This window comes from Protopterus annectens, chromosome 7.part0, assembly GCF_019279795.1.
Source record: "Protopterus annectens isolate FY-2018-M chromosome 7.part0, PAN1.0, whole genome shotgun sequence".
NCBI classification, from domain to species: Eukaryota; Metazoa; Chordata; order Ceratodontiformes; family Protopteridae; genus Protopterus; species Protopterus annectens.
In genome coordinates, this window is record NC_056739.1 from 1065576117 (window position 1) to 1065596021 (window position 19905).

General features: G+C 37.6%; 1 protein-coding gene across 3 annotated transcripts in view; it reads left to right on the plus strand.

Annotated features, from left to right (window-relative positions):
• Positions 1–19905, plus strand: part of FBN1 (fibrillin 1) — a 4097759-nt gene that overhangs the window by 3258079 nt on the left and 819775 nt on the right. For all 3 annotated transcript variants that reach the window (XM_044077620.1, XM_044077621.1, XM_044077622.1), the window contains exons 47-48: positions 11115–11231; positions 16341–16469. In XM_044077620.1, coding sequence (XP_043933555.1) covers positions 11115–11231; positions 16341–16469 — 246 coding nt within the window. The remainder of the gene's footprint in view (positions 1–11114; positions 11232–16340; positions 16470–19905) is intronic.

Sequence of the window (19905 nt, forward strand, 5' to 3'; positions counted from 1 at the left end):
ACCCTTTTAGCTTCTAATAAGCACTAAACATATACATTAATACATACTTTTTATTCTATTTTCAAAAGCATAAACAGTTGCTTCTTCTCCTAACTTCTTTCTGTTCAGAATTTGCAGTTAAGAGAGTCATTCGGTTTAAACTTATGAAAGTGTTTCATTTTTCAACAGTTCTTCAATTTCAGTACTTTGATATAAAGTCTCAGAAACTGACATGTCTATAAAATATTTGATCAATCTTTTCATGCAGGGAATACCACAACAAACACACACTCCTAATAGGTGTAATCCCACATAAATGGCAATCAGGATGTTCATTAGGATGCTACCCCACCCCCCCAAACAAATTCTGGAAAAAGTAAATCAGTGGGTTTGGGCCTGGTTTGGTCATGGCCGACACTTGCTGAATCACCTCAAGATGGTTGTCAGAAATATATGAATAGCACTCCTCTTTTATTAAAGCCCATGTACCACCTTTCGCTGCTAGGGTGAAGTCAAGAGTCATGCGGTTTTGAAGCACCACAGTTCTCATAGCGTTCAGTTCATCAGTCATTAATTCGAGAGCAGAAAAAGTTGCATTACTCATTACTTCGAGAAGTTTGGACAGTTTTCTCAGCTCCCAAATCGATTTCACTGCGCCATATGCAGGGGCTATACCTGCCCACGATATAATAGTGTCACTCAAGTCCATGTGTGTCAGTTTATCTTTGTTTTTCACGGAATTATGGTTTCTCCAGCCTGCTTCGATTCGTCCCACTGGATTTTCAGGCCTTCTGATTGGATTTCCGGTTTTCTTGGTGACCTCTCTGACAATTCGAATTTTTCCCTGAGGCAAGACTACAGTGTGTCGTATGGCCGGAACCAGGTAACCCAAAAAACAACTGCCGGACCAGTTCTCAGGAAACCATTTGTATGCCTTTTTCCCACAAACAAAATAACAATTCTCTACTTTTGTATTAATATACACTTGCCCTGCATGAAACATTTTCTTATCAATAATAGATAGTTGTTTTAAAAGAACAGGATTACGTTGTATCTCATCAATAGTTTTATGGATTGACTCAAGATATGAGTCATAGTTTGCATCACAGATATAACCTGCATTATTGGCATTTGTATAACATTTGTAAGGAACAGTCACATTACATTTACTCCATCCTACCTGAACAGTATCATTTTTGTAAAAACATACAATTCCCTTTTTGTAACAGGCAGGTACAATGCTATTTTGTCTTGTGATTTTACAGTCGTAGTATCAAAAAGCAAATTTTCCCAGGTCTCATTGACCCCTGGGGGGACAGCAGTCATTAATAATCCCCCGTATGCTGTTGGTATAGCTGTGCAGATCCAGCAATTTGAAACTTTAAAAGTTTCAGCATACACACATTTAATTGCTTGGTAAGTTTTAATGTTCGGATGCCAGTCTATGAATGATTCACGTTTATTCAGTTCAACTCATGTGGCTGGAAAAAGGAAATGCCACAACAAAAAGATTAATGTTATCAGTATGGCCAACAGAATGATCATGCAATACTTCTGAGGTTGTTCAGCATTTCTATTTGCTCCGTATCTGGTCATTTTTGTTCTTGTGTAACAGTAACAAGTTTTTTGTCCAGTTCAAAGTTTTTAACCAATTTACAGTGTGTCAGATGAATCCAGGATGCTCACTCTGCGATCTTGACTGCAGTGGGTGTTGACAGTAGCACTTGGTACGGCCCTTCCCACTTCGGTGTGGTCCATTTCTTTTTCTTGATAACTTTCACCCAGACCCACGTGCCTGGGACTACTGCTGCTTCCGATGGTCTGGTTTGTTCTTTATCTGAAACAGAATTTAACTGCAAAAGTTGTTTATTACTTAAAAGTCGTCTCATATATTCTGCAAGTGAACTGTCAGCCTCCTGGTCTGCAGGCATTAGAGGTTTCCACTGAGGTATATAATATGCCCTCCCAAACAGTATTTCAAAAGGAGTTAACCCCTTTGCATTTGGAACAGTTCTCATGCTCAACAGTGCCAGAGGCAGGCAGTGCACCCAGTTCTTCTGTGTCTCACTAATCAATTTCCTAAGTTTGTTTTTCAAACCCCCATTATGCCTCTCTACTAATCCTGCAGATTGGGGGTGGTATGCACAATGGTTCTTTAAAGAAATTCCGAAATATCAGCTCAACTGTTGTATGGTTTGATTTAGAAAGTGTGTGCCATTGTCACTGTAGATCTTTTCCGGTATGCCAAATCTAGGAATAATTTCTTTAACAAGGACTTTTGCAACAACAGTAGCTGCACCTGGATTTTTAGTCGGAAAAGCTTCCAGCCATTTGGAAAACATATCTATAATGACAAGACAATATTTTTTATTTTCACATTTGTTTAGTTCTATGAAATCCATACAGATAGTACGGTGGTGTTGGGAAACTCCCTTGCTTAGGCTTCAGTGCCCCTTGTGCATGATGCCTGTCACAAACATGGCATGCTGCACAAAAATTTTTTGTGTAGTTTGTAAATCCATATGCAGTGAACACTCGGTTCACTAACTGTACCATCCCCCCTGTTGTGACATGGCACTGCCCATGGCTCAACAAAGCTGCATATCTAAACAAGTTAGACGGCAAAATTGGTTTTCCTTCTTTGGAGATGTACAGCTCTTTCTCAAGAATTGCTCCTCGTTTTATCCATTTCTGTTTTTCCACATTTGTAGTAAGTGTCTGCATTGTTTTTAACATTTCTAAATCTAAAATCTCAGAAGGTTGTAATTCCTCACTCAAAAGAAATACTTCTGAAGCTGAAGCTGCCTGTTTTGCAGCTGTATCAGCTCTTGCATTACCTTTTGAAATCCTATCCTGTTGCTTGGTATGAGCTACACATTTACAAATAGCTACTTTCTGAGGTAACTGAATAGATTCTAACAAATCTAAAATAAATTGCGCATGATTAATCGGTTTACCAGTAGATGTTATCATTCCTCTGTTTTTCCACTGTTGTGCAAAAACATGTACAGTAGAAAAAGCATACTGGCTGTCAGTAAAAATGTTCACACATTTTCCCTTTGCCAAGGTACATGCCCTTGTTAAAGCAATCAATTCTGCTGCTTGTGCAGATAAGTTGTGTGGTAAAGACTTCGCTTCTAAAATCTCAGTATCAGAAACTACTGCATACCCCACTAGATTCTGTCCTGTAGGACCCCTTCTGCATGAGCCGTCCACGTAATATGTCACCTCGGCATCATCCAAGGGAACATCCGTTAGATCTTTTCTAGGCAGTGTCTTTTGCTCAATCTCCTGCAGGCAACTGTGTGGTGTGCCATCCGCAGGGGTCGGGAGCAAGGTAGATGGGTTTAAAGTTGTACATCATTCAGTTGTCATATGAGGTTGGCTCAAGAGTATAGTCATACAGGAAAGATGTTTAGCAGGAGAAAGATATGTTACTTTTTCTTGCAGTAAAATAATTGCGACTGCATGAGTCACTCTCAATGTGAGAGGGTGGAACAACACTACTGAGGCCGAAGCCTGTACTGCCATTGCAGCTGCAACTACTGCTTGTACACAGTGAGGCAGGGATCGCGCCACTGGGTCCAGCTGTGATGAATAATAAGCTATGGGGCGCTGGTTATCTCCATGTTGCTGTGTTAATACTGATGTCATGTAACCTTGCTTACAATCTACAGTTTGGAAAAAACGTTTATGATAGTTTGGTAATCCTAAAACTAATGAGGACGCTATCAGTTGTTTCAGTTTGCAGAAAGCTGATTCTGCTTCTGGTGTCCATTGCAATAAATCTTGTGCTGCCATAGGCTTCTTGTATATCAAGTTGGTCAATGGAGCAGACTCCAAGGCATAGTTTGGAATCCAACACCGACAGAAATTAGTCGTGCCCAGGAAGGACATCATTTCCTTCTTGGTAGTCGGTTTGGGTGCTTGTAAAATTGCTATTTTCCTATCTTCATCTAATGTTCTGCCTTCTTTGGATATTACATATCCCTGGTATTTAACCTGCTTTCTCCAAAGCTGTAATTTGTTTTTGTTTACTTTATGTCCTTGAGTGGCTAGAAACTGTAGTAATGCTATTGTATCTTCTCTGCATTCTTGCTGGGTGGGGGCTGCCAGCAGGATGTCGTCTACATAAAGTAAAATTTGGCTGCCTCTTGGTGGGCTAAATCCTGCCAAGTTGCTTGCCATCTCCTGTGCAAATATTGTTGGGCTTTCACAATACCCCTGTGGTAGTCGCGTATATGTATACCTTTTCCCCTGAAATGTGAATGCAAACCAGTGTTGGATGTCAGGGTGTATCGGTATCGAAAAGAATGCATTACTAATACCTACCACAGAAAAATACTTCTGTTGAGGCTTTAAATCATTTAATAGGGTGTGTGGATCTGGCACCGTAGGTGCTCTAGGTATTACTGCGTCATTTACAGCTTGTAAGTCTTGGACCATACGCCATTCTCCGTTTGCTTTCCTAACAGGAAATAAGGGTGTGTTACACGGTGAATTGGGAGATTCTACCAGTACTCCTTCCGTAAGTAAAGTTGCTATTATAGGTTTGATTCCTATTTCTGCATCCTTTCTTAAGGGATACTGTCTCTTTTGAGGTTTAAATGCTGATTTTGGCGTAATAGTAACTGGTCCTGCTGTACGAATTAGTCCTACATCTGATTTCCCTGTTGACCAGAGAGTTTCTGGTATGCTCCTTAAAGCTTTTTCTTCCTCTTCTAGTAAGAGTGCTAACCAGCTGTCCTCGCTAGACTGCAAGTGCACAGCTGGGTGTGTCTGCGTTATCCAATTTAACTTCTGCTTTTGTACTCCCTGTTCTGACAATTCTAACTCTGTTTGTTTTTCCTACTTGGTGACTTTTTCTCCAAGATCTGCCCATTTCACATTCTTGTCTTTAGTTAAACTAACATCTGGCAATCAATTAGATTTATAGAGTGCAAAGAATTCCTGGGGCAATGAACAGCTAACTACACTGTTCCCTTCTGTGTCCTAGTACAGATTACGTAATACTAATCAGTTTGCATGGTTTTTAAACAGTTCTTGCTCATATTCCTTATCAGGTCCTGGTGTGCTACAATAACACAGAGTACAGTGCAACAAATGCTGTTTATCAGTGTCAAGGGAGGGGGACTTACTGATGGCTACGTTCATCAGTTCTTCGGTTACTGCCCCTGGACCAGTCGTAACTAAGTCCTGGCTGTACCAATAAAATGTTTCACCCTCTGGTCGCACCACAAAAGTATCCATTTGTCGCTGTGCTTCCATACCCTGCATAGTCGGTACTACTGCTATGCCAAATATCTGCATAAGATCTCTGCCCAAAAGGTTCACTGGGCATTTTGCAGAAACAACAATTTTGCTTTTCTGGGTCATCCCTGAAACAGGGTCAGTTATTGCTTTGTTATGGGAGAGTGGCTCCAGATACAGCTGTCCATTAGCTGCTTTCACTAATATGTAATCAAGTGATTCTGAATTTTCTGGTAGTTTGGAAGGATGTATCAGGGTTCGTGAAGCCCCTGAGTCACACAGGAATTTAACTTCCCTTCCCTCTACCAGAAGTGTAACTTCCGGTTTTGTGTCTGCTAAATAGAGCTCTAGGCTCAGTAATGCTAAGTCTAAAATTTCACTTTCTTCACCATCGGTGATTTCTTGTACTTCTTCTATTTCTTCTATCACATCCTCTGTTCCCTATATCACATTTGCATTTGTCTTTTCTTGGTTATTCCCTTCTAGTGATTCTTGACTATCATATAGTCAGTCCTCACCCCCCTTATCTTCCATGGCTACCTTCTTGTTTTGCTTGCAATCCCTTGCTAAATGTCCCTTTTTTCCGCATTTAAACCATTCACCCCTTTTCTTTCTCTCTTCAAACTCTTCTGATCATTTATCAGATTGTTTGTTTCCCTGTGCATTTTTCTTGCCCTTTTTTCCGGACTGTACTACATAAACTTCTGCTCCGTCATCTACAGCAAGTACTTGGGCTTTCTTTTTCTTTTTACTGTTAAAATGCCTTTCGGCATGCCTAGCATATTCAAGTAGTGACTGTGATCTACTTGTACGATGGTCTACCATGTGCTTTGTAATAAAGCTGCTTATAGGCAAAATACTGCCTTTCAAAAATGCACTCTTTAATTGCTGCTCATATGGGGAATCATGTGTTTGGTCTTCAGGTACCTGCATTCCACAATGGTTATTAAAACACTCTAATAATCTAGCATAATATCTGTCAACAGTTTCACCTTCCTGTTGGATGCATTGATTAATACAAGTCCAGTCTGCCCTAGGCTTCCACTTCTCAGAGATTCGGTCTATTAGACCTTTCACTCTGTTATCCAGTTCTGTGTTGCTATGTGGGAGTGGCTTATGTTCTGCGTCACGAGGATTCCAGTTGCCACTGATCATGTGCCAATCTGGACCTACGATTTGTCTGACTACTTTTTCTTCTTCTCCATTTAAATGATAACTTAACCTCGTGCCCTTTAAGTCTTCTAAGAATTTTCTAAAATTAACTTTTGGATGGGGAATTCCCTCTGTGGCTTTCCAGATGTCATCTGGTGTCCACGATCTATATACTAGGAGAGTCGGGAAATGTCCTGCATGTCCTGCCTGAGGATTTGGTACTTCTATGAGTGGACATATCTCTTCTTCACTGATAGCTCGTGAATTTTTGTTTATTTCATATAACTCAGTATCTCCTCTTAAGTTACGTGTTCGAGACCTAGTCTCGATGGGATCTCTAACATATGGTCTTGGCTTTGCGGTAACAGCCGGGTATAGCGGAGGTGAACCAGCTTGTCCACTCGCTTCATATTCTGGTGCAGGAAGCAGAGGGGGGTGGAGGGGCTGATGCTATTACCAAATTATTGTCTTCTTTATCTAGAAACATAGCTTTTGAATTATTACTTTTTGGCTCCCTACGGTTTGCTTCCTCAATCCACCTGTGTGCCTGAGGAACACCCAATTGACGTTGCTTTTTTACCTGACCTTTTGTGTCAGCTTTAAGCTGTTTGACAAGTTTAATAAGCGAGGATTTTTCTAATTTGCCATTAAATTCATATTTATTAACCCATTTTGTATAGTATCTAACATTGTCGGCACGCTGTAATTGCATATATTTTGCATCTTCGGTTAGCGGTGGGTCTTGGGAACTTTTTGTGCACTTATTACCCATATTGTTCTGATTGTTAAAAAATGTTACGTAACCCTTCTTATTCTCACGTGGTACCACGATTTTCTGTTTCACAGTTTATCTAGAATAACTGTCTTACCTATTCTGTTTCCCTGATCTATGACAAGACTGCAATCTTTCTGTCCCTGACTTGTACAAAACAAATCTCCTGACAGATATTTCCAATAAAGTCCCTGATCTAAAACAGAAAAAAGGTAAATCTCACCTTACCTTAGCCTCTGTGATTGACCGTCTCTGGTTCGTATACCAACTCGTCCTCCAGTCGCAGATCAGAAAAGTGGCTGGCCTCTTTTGAATGACAATTCAGTCGGAGGTCTTTCAAAGCAGAAGAACCGATGTGGTTTCTTCCCCGTACAGTTTCATGCCACCTGGCCCATCTGACCTGAGGCGAAGTGAGAGTTTCCGGTCCGGTGGACCAATCTGTCAAAGGAAAAATAACTTCAAAATGATCAACACACGGCAGGTTCAGGTTAAGGCACTTTAATCTTGCAGCAAGGAGACAAAAACGTGCTAATACAGAGTTTGTCTAACTAGAATCAGGAAGTGAAGCTATTGTTATACATTTCTTACAAGGTATTGCCTACTAAGCTGACGTAATAAATCACAAGTTCTTTCAATATTATTTCACAGCAGCTGTTTGTCCATGATTTTCTCCTGGCATATCAAGTTCACAAAAAAAAACTTCCTAAGAAAAACAACGTGGCCTTGATGACCACCGGTCAGATACAACTTCTCACTGTGCAATGTTACCATTCAAGGTACTATGGCTAATTAGAGCACAAAGCAAGTACAGATTACAGTTCATTTCTTCAAGCAGTCTTTGTTTGATGTATCTCTCCTTTTCCGCAGCTGTGCATGTTCTCATAACACGAACAGGGCTGATTGTTCATATTCAATCACATTATAGAAAACAGTATTGTTCTATTCATTCACTATTCATTCATTTTCCTGACCTAGCAGATAATCACCTGCTTCTCAGTACATTTCCAAAAGGCATAAACATGAATTTTGCTGTGCTAGCAAATACTAGGTTAGAGGGCATCTTGCAATTTCAGAAAGCATACTGCAGTTTGAAAAGCATCTTATAATTTCATACAGAATTAAGCTGTACATAAAATAGAATGAAATGTGTTAACCCTTTTAGCTTCTAATAAGCACTAAACATATACATTAATACATATTTTTCTAACAACTTGTTATTACTTATCTCCTCCCCACACTTCTTTATGGCGCTCTCATCTTTACTGACCTTCAGGCATCACAAAAATCAAAACTTGAACAAGGCTATAATAAAAGTTACTAAATTTGCAGAAAGTACCCACCACTGTATAGCACTAAAAAGTCTAAATTGGTTAGAACTACCCTAGCAACTAACATATATATTGCTTCTTACTACCTATAAAGTTATCCACCATCCATCTGCTTGTCCAGCACTAAATAGTATTCTACATAACTATGTTCCTTATCAGTCATTACGCTCCAATGACCAAAATCATATGTTTGTCCACAAACCTATCAAATCTGCTGGGCATTGTCTGCACTCATACCATGTTGCTAAAGCCTGGAACTCCTTATCTGTATCCATCAGGTCAATACCCTCCCTCCCATCCTTCAAAACCATTCTGAAAGACTTCGTAGCCAAAAGCTGGCTCTGTTCTTTCTCAACACAAGGATAAACTATGTTCCTAAATGTGAACAATAACCTATTCATACCTTACATCTCTCTGCTCGCCCTTCTTTGCTCACTTTCTTACTTCTATCAATTTTTCTCTGTACAGCTTTCTTAAAAATTGTATGCATGCAAGCCTCTGGCTTATCATACACATCTTCTCAAACTGACATCCTCTTAAATGTAATGCAGTGTATATTGTATTGTAAAACTGTGATTTCTGTACAGATTGTAATATGTAACTTATCTTGTCTATTGTAATGTGGTGACTTTCTGTATTTTGTAATGTTGCGAATTTCTGTATTTTATACTATGTACAGGAGCTTTTCTCCTAGGCTCTCCACTGAAAAAGAGCCACAAGCCCAGCTGGACTAACCCGGTTAACAAACAAAAATAAATAAATAAAGACTGTAAAATTATTGCTCTTAAAATGTTTTATAATACCTTGGAGATTTTCTCCCCGGGGCTCTGCTGAAAGTGGACTCCTACCCAGTCGGACTTTCCTAGTAATCAAATGTCAATAAACAAAAAATACTCTGAAATCAATCCCTGATAGGAAAGGCAGTCTGTAGCCTGTAGTCCAAATGTCTTCTTGGCCTCTTCCCATTCATTTTTTTTTTACTTTTCCCTCTCTAGTTATTTACTCCCATTACCTTGGTTCCTTTGCCAGTTTTCTCCAATAAATTCCAGCCACCTCTTGCCTAGTCTCTGTACATCTAATTGCAGTTACCCCTATTGACAAAATCTCCTTTCCCCATTCTCGTGTTTGCTTAGGTCTTAGAATACTTTCTGCTATTTATGAATATAACATTCTCTATGGCTATTGTTATTCTACCTAAGGATCTGCATCCAAAATCCGAGTCTCTCCTTATTTCTTGACTTTCCCCCATTTCCATATCATCCCTTTCCACCTTGACCATATTTCTGTTTGTACTATTCGTATGAACCTTAACTATGTAGCTCGAATATATCCCTTCAAATCAGGTAATCCCGAACTACCTTGCTCTGTTGAAAGGATCAGGTTAACCCACTTGACCCTTGCACTCTTCCCCTCCCCGATAAATTCCTTCACCTCTTTAGTAATTATTGTCCACAACTTCTCTTCTGGTTAATAAGAATAATACTTGACCTGTATATAAAATTAAAGGGTCTAAAAACATTTTCACTGCTTGTATCTTGCTATCCATGTCCAAAAACATTAGCTTTCAGTTTCAGTTTTTGTATTATCCTTTATTTGGTCTCTTCCCACATATCCTTAGCTGTAATAACAGAATCATTTTCAGTCCATACTCCTAAATATTTGATTTTATTATGTCCCCATAAATATGGGTATTGCTGGACCAATTCATGTCCGGTTACAGATATAGCCTTTATTTTTTCATAATTCATTTTATATCCTGAAAAGACTTGAAACTCTCAGAACGTTCTACAACACTAAGATGTCCTTTTCTGGTTTTATCAGGGACAAAATAATGTTGTCTGCAAATAGTTAAGTTTTCTTGATTACCATACCAATTATATCCTTGAATTTCTGAGTCCCTTATTTTCTTTGCCAGTGGCTCTAAATATAAAGCAAGTAAAAAAAGGGAAAGAGGGTGCCCCTGCTTGATTCCTGTGTCCTGTGACACAACTTGTCATAAAGGAACCCTCTCAGTTTAATTGTTGTCTCCAATCTTTCATATTATCCTCCAAATTAACCTTATTATTGTATTGTGGAATGCAAATGCTTTCATTGCCCTCCTCATAAAATCTCATCTTACTCTGTTGAATACTTTCTCATCATCAAGACCTACCAACAACAGAGATATTTTCTTACATTCTGCTTCCTTCTGTATCACTATTTATTAATGTTGTCAAATGTTTGCTTCCCTTCCACAAACCCACATTGATCGATAGCTATCAGTTTTGGCCACACCTTAGTCATTCCTTTATCTCTTGGAGACATAAACACTTTATAATTATGGTTTAAAATTGAAATGTGCTTGTATGAAGCTGGGTCTGATGGGTCTTTACAGTCTTTAGGTATTATAGCCACCACAGATATCTTCCAGGATATTGGTGATTTCCCTTATTTTAAAATACTGTTAATCAAAACCTTTCATAGCTTTATCAATTTATTACCTCCTCGCTTCCAAATGTCCACAAAAATACCATCTATTCCTGGAGGTGTAGCTCAGTCTAAGTTTTAGTGAACTATGGTTGACAGAAAAAAGTGGAATGTGATATTAAAAATATTTTCTTATTAATTCATTTTATGTTTTCTCTTTTTTCCAGACATTGATGAATGTGAAAGAAATCCATGTGGAAATGGAACTTGTAAGAACAATGTTGGGTCCTACAACTGCCTTTGCTATCGTGGCTTCATTCTCTCCCACAATAATGACTGCATAGGTAAGTCGTTATTGAAAATAAAGAAAGAGGTATTCTAAAACCTAAAAATTATTGATATTTTACATTTCTAACAATTTAAGCAACAGTCTGGTTATATTCAGTTTAGCACATGTATTTGTTAGGTCTCAGAAATATTGATATGTAGATTATGGATTATCATACAAAATTTATATTTTAAATCCGTGGTAAAATATGCTGAAAATGGTCAGGCAGATCTCCAAAAGCATTATCAGCAACCAAATACCTGCATTTTGAACATCTTTCGAGTAAGTGGTCCTGCTTAAAAAAAAAAAAAAAAACTTCCTCATATCAGTTTCCTGTGGAAGTCCAGTGTTGTTAGAGGTGTTCAGTATTATTATTCTTGGAAGACATTCATAGTGGGAAAGGAAGAAGCACTGTCTCCATAGTTCTGATGTTGAGATATTATCAGCTAGAGTACAGAACTCACCTTTGCAAATGGACCAGTAACTTCCTCAATTATTGTAGCTTGCACTTCATTTCTGGTTCAGCAAGATGTGCTGAAAAATTGCAGGACCCATTTCCTCGAGAATGGATGTATTCATATAACCAGTCTGTAGTCATGTATTCTTTTATGTTGTTTGTTTTGCAAGGATTTCAATAAAAGTACAGACTTTGATCCTCTAGGAAAAAGTATCCTGAAGACAGTTGGATACAGCAGCTTGAATCTCACACCTGCCTGTCGACATTCCCTGATTACTGGAATAAATTTGTTTCTCTTCTGTCTGATGTAGGAAAGTTTTGGCCACTATACACTACAAATACTTTTACTAACTTAATGTAATTGCAATTTACAGTATCTGTTTTCACATCCAGTCTCTCTTGCTTTCTTTATTTCTGTGGCTGAATAAACAGAATTGATTAAACAGTATTCTTACTTATGAGAATATACTAACAGAATTACTAAAAATTTAACACACTGGGTTTATTTTCTTGTATTGTATGCCTCTATAATATATATTTGTCTTGTATATCTACTTCAATTTGTATTATGTATCAACTCTTTCTGCTGGTAGGTTTGCATCTTTACTAATAACAGTCTTGGCTGCTTTCTGATGGTCACGTTTGGAGGATATACACAGTACATCCTTTCAATTAACAGTTTCTGCTGTGGAATGCCAGTCTAGTTGCTATTTGTGCCTTCATAAAATTTATACAGTCTGCTCCTTCCAGTTTCTGTGCTACAGCAAAAAATCTCTTATTTTCCTAAGTTCTTCCATTTTTTGAAACATCTCTTCTTAAACAGTCTCATACTCACCTAGCCTTTTCTTCATTTTGACCTCTGATTTTTGCAGTCTTATCAGCTAATCTGAATACTTGTTTAAAGCTTCTTCTGCTTTTTTCAGCCTTTTGTTATTTGAGTTGCTATACTCCTTTAGTATTTTATTTTAATCAGCTCTGAGCACATTTGACTTATTTTTCCTCTAGATTACTGGAGGCCATGTCTTGCACCAAATATGGAACTCAAACTGCTTTTTAATAAACAGCTCCAGAAGCCTTTCCAGTCATTATTTTCTCTTCACCTTTTCTAGGTGATATTCTCTCGGGCTTGTTTCATTTCTTCTTTGCAGGCATCTAGGCAGTTTACTTACTAGCCAGTAACTGAATTTTACTCAAGTTGACAATATTTTCTGGCTGCAGTTTCTCAGTTTCTGTGTTCACACTGAGAGACTTGAAGTTAATCAAATGTCAATAAATGAATAAATAAATAAAAACCTTCCAGGTCTTTATCACTTTCTTCCTTCTTTCCCCAGGAATACCATTTGTTCTTGAAGACTTCCTTTCTGACCAGTTATACATTACTGTTTTTATCTTGTCTTTTCATATCTTAAGTATTAATTGTTGAGCCTCATCATCCTCTAACCTTGGCATAATAAAGCCCTACATAAATATTTCCAGTTGTACCTTTTCTTGGTTACCTCATTCTACTGCTTTGTAAAAGTTTTCATAAAATTTTCCAACTATCTCAAATACATGTATAGTATTTGTGGTTATTTTTCATTTCATAGGCTCCCTGCATTTACTTACAACCCTCTCTACTTTCCTTGCCTAAGTCATTGTGTTAATTTTTTGTGCTCTAGAGATGTAATCAAATAGATTTTTTTAACAGCAATCTTTCTAAACTCTTGCATATTTTTAATACCTTTATTAGGTTATCACTAAAGACATAGGCAGCCATACATTAATATAAAAGAAAAACTATATTAATATGTTTCCAGTTACATACATTATACATCACATATGTTCTCGTTCTCTTTTATAACTGTCCTCAGTACAGCATTTCATAAATCGTTCAATTCCTGCCTTCCCTTAAATGTCATTCCTCCTCTAGAACATTATTTTATGCGTATTGTTCCCACAATTTCCATTTAGTTTTATGTAAGTTGCTCATTCCATTTTTCTAAAGATCCCACTTCTAATTCTTTTATCTCTTTTACAGTATTCAGTACTTCACATACAATTGGTTTAGACAATGATTTCCATTTTTTAGCAATTGCTTTTTTGGCAGCCACCAGAATTAAACTTAACAAGGTGTTACTGTTATTAGGTAATTCAGATCCTGTGTTCCAGCTCAGAAGAATAATTTCTTTAGTTACACCCAATTGCTCACCCAATATTTCTGACAGAGTACTCTGTAGAGAATTTTTAAAATCTGTCAGCTCATTACAATCCCAACATATGTTCTATTTTCCACTTTCTTCCCCATCACACCTCCAACATTTGCTATCTACCTGAGGAAAAATTCTTTTGAGTCTGCTTTTGGCATAAAAATACCCATGTAAAGACTTCCAAACACAAATCCTAAACCTTTTGGACTTTGTTACATTCTTGGAAGTCATACATATGTCCCCCCATTGTTCCCTTGTAAATCACCTTTAGAAGCTATCTTCTCAATCTTTTCAAACCTACTTTGATTGATTCTTATAGTTATTGCACAATAGTTTATATGCCCTGCTAATTACCCCCTTTTTAACAGCAACTTCTTTTCCAGACTTGACTAAAAACTCTACCAAGTCTTTCACTTAGGATTTTCCTATCCCTTTCTCTTTGTCTATACTCTGATATGTAAATTCTAGAATATTGATCAAAAGCTCTGTAATTTCCAGTCTGACACTTGCAGTTGCTCCACCTTTTATTTTGTGAGATTACTCTTCTTCTGCAGTACTTTAACCTTTATCAACCCTTCTAAATAATTTCTGTTGTTTTCTATAACACTTTTTGTCTTATTTCTACTGTTTTAAACTCTATTTTCATTTATCTTAATCACTTGCTGTCCCTCTGAGACAATTTCTGTCTGCCAGACCCATTCCTTAAATTCATCTTTTTAAACTGAAAAATAGGAAAACACCATTATCCCAAGTTTACTTTGTTACCTTGCATATTTATTTTAGTTTTCGTTGGTAAATGGTCTGATCTGTTTATTAGATGGGTCTCAATGTTTTCAATAAAATACATGTGCTCTTGTGAAATTTAAATGTTATCCACTTTAGTCCAGTGGTTATCTTCGAGAATGTTATGTAAATTCAATTTGATTAACTGCTGCTGAATTTGCATCTTCCACATCAAATATTCTCATTAAACTTCTTCAGAAATCTATCCTGTTTTGTTATATATTTTTTTCTTTTATGTTCCCTTGGTGTATTTTCACCATTGCAAATCAGGATCCAGTCCTCAGTCATACATAACATTCCTTGCTGAAAGCTTAGTATTTCACCTACATTCTCTTAAGCTCCATAGTATTAGTTTTAGGTGGAATATAACTACATCCAGTGTAATCCTCCTCTCCAGCTAGTAATTTCTTTCTGCCACAAATCTACCATTATTTTTTTTCTGTCTTCTATCGGTATTGAAGCCTCTCTCACAATCAGTATTATTACTCCCTTTTTCTTGTGTCTTGTGATATTCTGGTGAATGCTTACTTTTTTGTCAAATTCACATGCTGATTTCTGTCCAGATGTGCCTCCTATAGCATTGCCATTTGCAATTTACTCTTCTTAACATAATTCAATACTCTGCTTTGTGTCTGTACCTGTAAGACCATTTACATTTCACTTTAATTTTTACAGAGCAGCCATTCTGTTACATCCACCTGTTATACATGACAATTCTTTTGATTACGTATTAAAAATTTGCAGTTTACTTGTGTTTGGCAGGTTGCTCATATATGTAGGGGATTCTCCTCATTTCGGTCTGAACCCATGTCAGATTTTCACAGAATTTTTACTTTAATACCACTCCACTCCATACATTTAATTATGTAAACTTCATCTTCTGGTATACATATATATATATATATATATATATATATATATATATATATATATATATGTATGTGTGTGTGTGTGTATATATATATATATATATATATATATATATATATATATATATATATATATATATATATATATATATATATATATATATATACACACACACACACACACATATATATATATATATATATATATATATAGTTCATTCCATCGAAGTTCATTACATAAAAGCATTTTGGGTGGGGGCTTCACCCCCAATGAGCTGTGCCCCCCATTACCCCTAACTATATATATCAACTCCAGGGTCGCACAACATTGGGGAAGGGGCAAATGCTTTTCGATGTAATGAACTTTCGATGGAATGAACTTTAGATAAAATGAACTTTCGATGAAATGATAGGTAACCATATATATATATATATATATATATATCTATATATATATATATATATATAGATATATATATATATATATATATATATTTTTTTTTTATTTATTTTATTTTTTTCTGGATTGCCTTTTCCTCTGTATTAGTGTTTATTTGTACTATGTGACATGTTTATAAAACTGGAACTATTGCTTGTGTTAATACAATTCTAATTCTAACACTTCTGCTAATGTGTTGCATATGTGTTTCATTGTTTGATTTCACTTCTTACTTGAACTTTTATGTTTGTTAGCTATTCTTGTGACTGAAAACGGTCCTGGATTATTTGGGAAACAAAGGCATGAAATGTTAGAGTATAATTGAAAAATGAGAAAACCAACTGGATAATGCCAAAGGAAAAAAATCTATTTGTTCCTGTTTTTCTTTTAGATGTTGATGAGTGTGCAACAAGCAATGGAGCACTCTGTAGAAATGGTTTGTGTATAAACACAGCTGGGTCATTCAACTGCATTTGTAATGAAGGATATGAAGTTTCTTTAGATGGAAGAACTTGTACAGGTAAGTAAATTCCATTTGCTATTACTTACTTTTATTTGGTATCAATTTTTATGAGTTATATGGATACACACTTTTACTTAGTTTTATTAAATTGTATTAAACACCTTCATAGAGTTAATTTGCACATATTGTATGTTAGCTATGAACCAGATGGTAAAGCTGTTGCTATGTTGTTAAAAAAGGAAAGGTAATTTGTGTTTTTGATGTTATGTTTTGTCTTGTCTACTCATTTTGACTATATACCTGTACTCCTCAATTTAAGTCGTAGAAGGTGTCTGCCAATGTTTTTGCATTCAGTAACAAGATAGTCTGGGTAAAACAGAAATAACTTTCATCTTCAGAGCTGTACTTACTTGTATTACTGTCATTGTAGTAAACCACTATGATATAATTAGATTTGAAAGTTGGCATTCCAGCTGCAAACCTAATTTTTTTTTTTTTTTGTGTTTTTGTAGTCCACAAGATTGGCACAGTGACTGTCTTTCCTGCTCGCATATGACCCTTCATTCTTCCAGGGGAGTGAGTGCACTTTGACCATTCTTTCCCTAGAGGATGCACAACTTGGGTGATATGATGTGGGCCAGTCTGCAGATCCTGTGGAGCATCCTGTCCCCACTCCTGTGGCAGAGTTGTGAGGTCTGCTATAGCTGTGTTCAAAGGTGCATGCAAGCTTCTATGCCCATGTACCCTGCTGCCCAAGCAGGACTCTGCTTGCATTGTGTGCACCCAAGGCTGTTTATGCTGCCAGCTACACACCTGCAATCCTGCATGTGTCACCGTTGCAGGAAGGAAGGCTGCCTCCCTCCTACCAGATGGACGAGCCAATGTCAGCCACTCACTCTCATCTAACCTGTCTGGTCCCTCTAGTGCCTGTACCACTGTTTGATCACAGGTCATCTGGGGTGCAGTCAGAGCTTTACCTCTCTGCACTACAGGCCAGGGCCCCTGCAATACCTAGTTGTCAGTAGGGTTTTGCAAGGGAGTATATGCCTCTTGGGCCTCAATTTAGCACATAAATGTAATGATCTATGTACAGCTAGATATGATGATGTGTCAAAGTACAGCAGATGCATGATGTTTTTATTTCTGTACTTCACATGAGGTCAAAAAATAGAAGTCACATTTCTTTAGTTCTAAGAAAGTCAAAGGGGGTATCTCCTTACCAAGAAAAAAAAATAAAGTATTTCTTTATTTACCAGAAGCAGTATAGTTTGGCATCCTTCATCATAATGCAGTAGCTCATAACTCTGTGCCAAAATACATTAAACACATGCTTTTTTTATTTCTATACATCACTCCCACGAAGTGAAGAGATAGAAGTAACATTCCTGCAGTTCTAAGAAAGTCAGAGAGGTCTGTCCAGACTAAAAAAAATAAATAAATAAATAAATAAATAAAATATTTGCTTTATTTATCAGAAGCACTATAGTTTGACATTCTTCATCAAAAGGTATTAGTTCACAACTCCACAAAGTTCTCTCTTAAATTTGCTACAGAAATATTTTTTAAATTGATTTCCCTAATCAAAAGAAATGTAATTGAGATCTAACTTCCTGGTCACATTTTCTCAGTGATAGTGTTCCTCAAAGACTGCTCCATTATAAACTGTGTACTGCAAACCTGTTTCCCATTCTTTTATGACCATAGAGCTGGGGTATAAGTGATGCCTTTGGCAATGTCAAGAATAGAGGCCCTTACCACCCTGCAAAAACATTGTATCTGATGTTGTTAATTTTCATTCATTCCTTACTGATGGGTTTCGGTCCATCCTCGGAACAGAGTCGGCCGTTATAACAAGCTCACGCCAGCCAAAAAACTCTCAAGCTAAGTTTACCCATAGTGCCTCTCTCTCTGTCATCTCAGATCTCGTTTAACATGTATAGCATCGAGACGTGTCAAGACAGCTCTGAAGATGTTATTTAAAATTTTTATACTACCTTTAAATCTTCTGCTTTATCTTGTGATATTTCTAATTCATTACTTATCATTTAGAGTTTGCTACCCTTGTTTACCTTTTTAAGTGCTTTATTTCTTTACCAAGGATTTTTGATATTTTTTGTACCATTGTTGGTACAGGCCTTCCCTTACCTCTGAGGTAACTCTCATTACCCTTGTTGATATCCCTCCCCCCTTCTCTTTCCTTTTTTTGTACCCTTATTGATAATATGAAAAAAAAATTCCTTCTTTTTCTTGACTGCATGAGTGTGTTTTTGTAGTTTGCTTTGGACTTTTGGTTGTTGGACAAGTTTCGTTTTATTGGTGAAGATGGCTGATAAAAGGAACTAGCGGCTTTAAGCAGTGTGATCAGTGCAAAAGGAAAATGCCAAATTTGGATAGTCATTTGTCTTGTGTTTACTGTCTCAGAGTGCCGCATCTAAAGGTTTAAACCCCATGCGACATATGTCAGGTCTTTAGCTTCCGTACCTTGATAAAAAAGAAAAACAAATTGATTCTTAAAGGTCTCCTAAAGACCCCCATTTTGGAGGCTATTTCTGAGATGGATGGTTCAGCGCCTCCCAAAAAGGAACACAAAAATAGGAGCCTTTCTCTACCTTCCTCTCCTCATGCTAGTGTCTCAAAATCAACTAAATCAATGGAACTCAATGGCAAACTTCCAAAACTGGCACCGGCAATTTCAGCACCAGGACCTCACATCCCTTCTACGGTGCTGTCCTCAGTTCTAGGACCTCAAACATTAACTACGGTGCCTGCCTCGACACCAATACCTCAACCTTTGACTACGGTACCGGCCTACGGCACCAATGCCACAAGCTTCCCCCATGGTACCTATTGTGAGTACAGAACCATTCAAAACGTCATCTCCCATGGCATCTGCAATTACAGCCCCCCTTTTGGCACCAAAATAGTTTTTCCAACTCCGGTCACTGTCCCCCCTCTTAATCATCTTGTTGGTCCTCTGACCATGGTGTCAAAAGGTGACATATTGCCTTGGACCCAATATTCCCCCTCGCCAGATCCCTTTTTTGGACAGCAGTGTAACCCCTTTTTAGAATGCCCTGATTCTCCATCGGGGATGTTAACCCGCTCCTTCAGGAGCCTTTCGGAATTTGACGTAGTGAAACTCGTGGATCAGCTGTTGGCAGCCAGAGGATTTCCAACTCCTTCCAAATCCTCACCCCTACCCAGAGCCAAGGAATTCTCTCCACAGACGCCAACTTATGTTCTTCCTTCAACCTCCTTATAGTTATCAGAGCCCTCAACACAGACGCCTATCCTGTCACTGGCTTCATTGGTTCCATTCGTAGATCTTACCATGGCTCCAGAGCCTACCCTATGAACTTCAACTCACTTGGAGCTGAGCAACCCTGAGATCATGACTGGGCTGTCAGCACCGTGACCCGTAGTACGGCACCTATTTTTTCTACGGCACAGTCTACAATGATTCTGGTTGTCTTGGCAGCACCAAGTCCTCCTG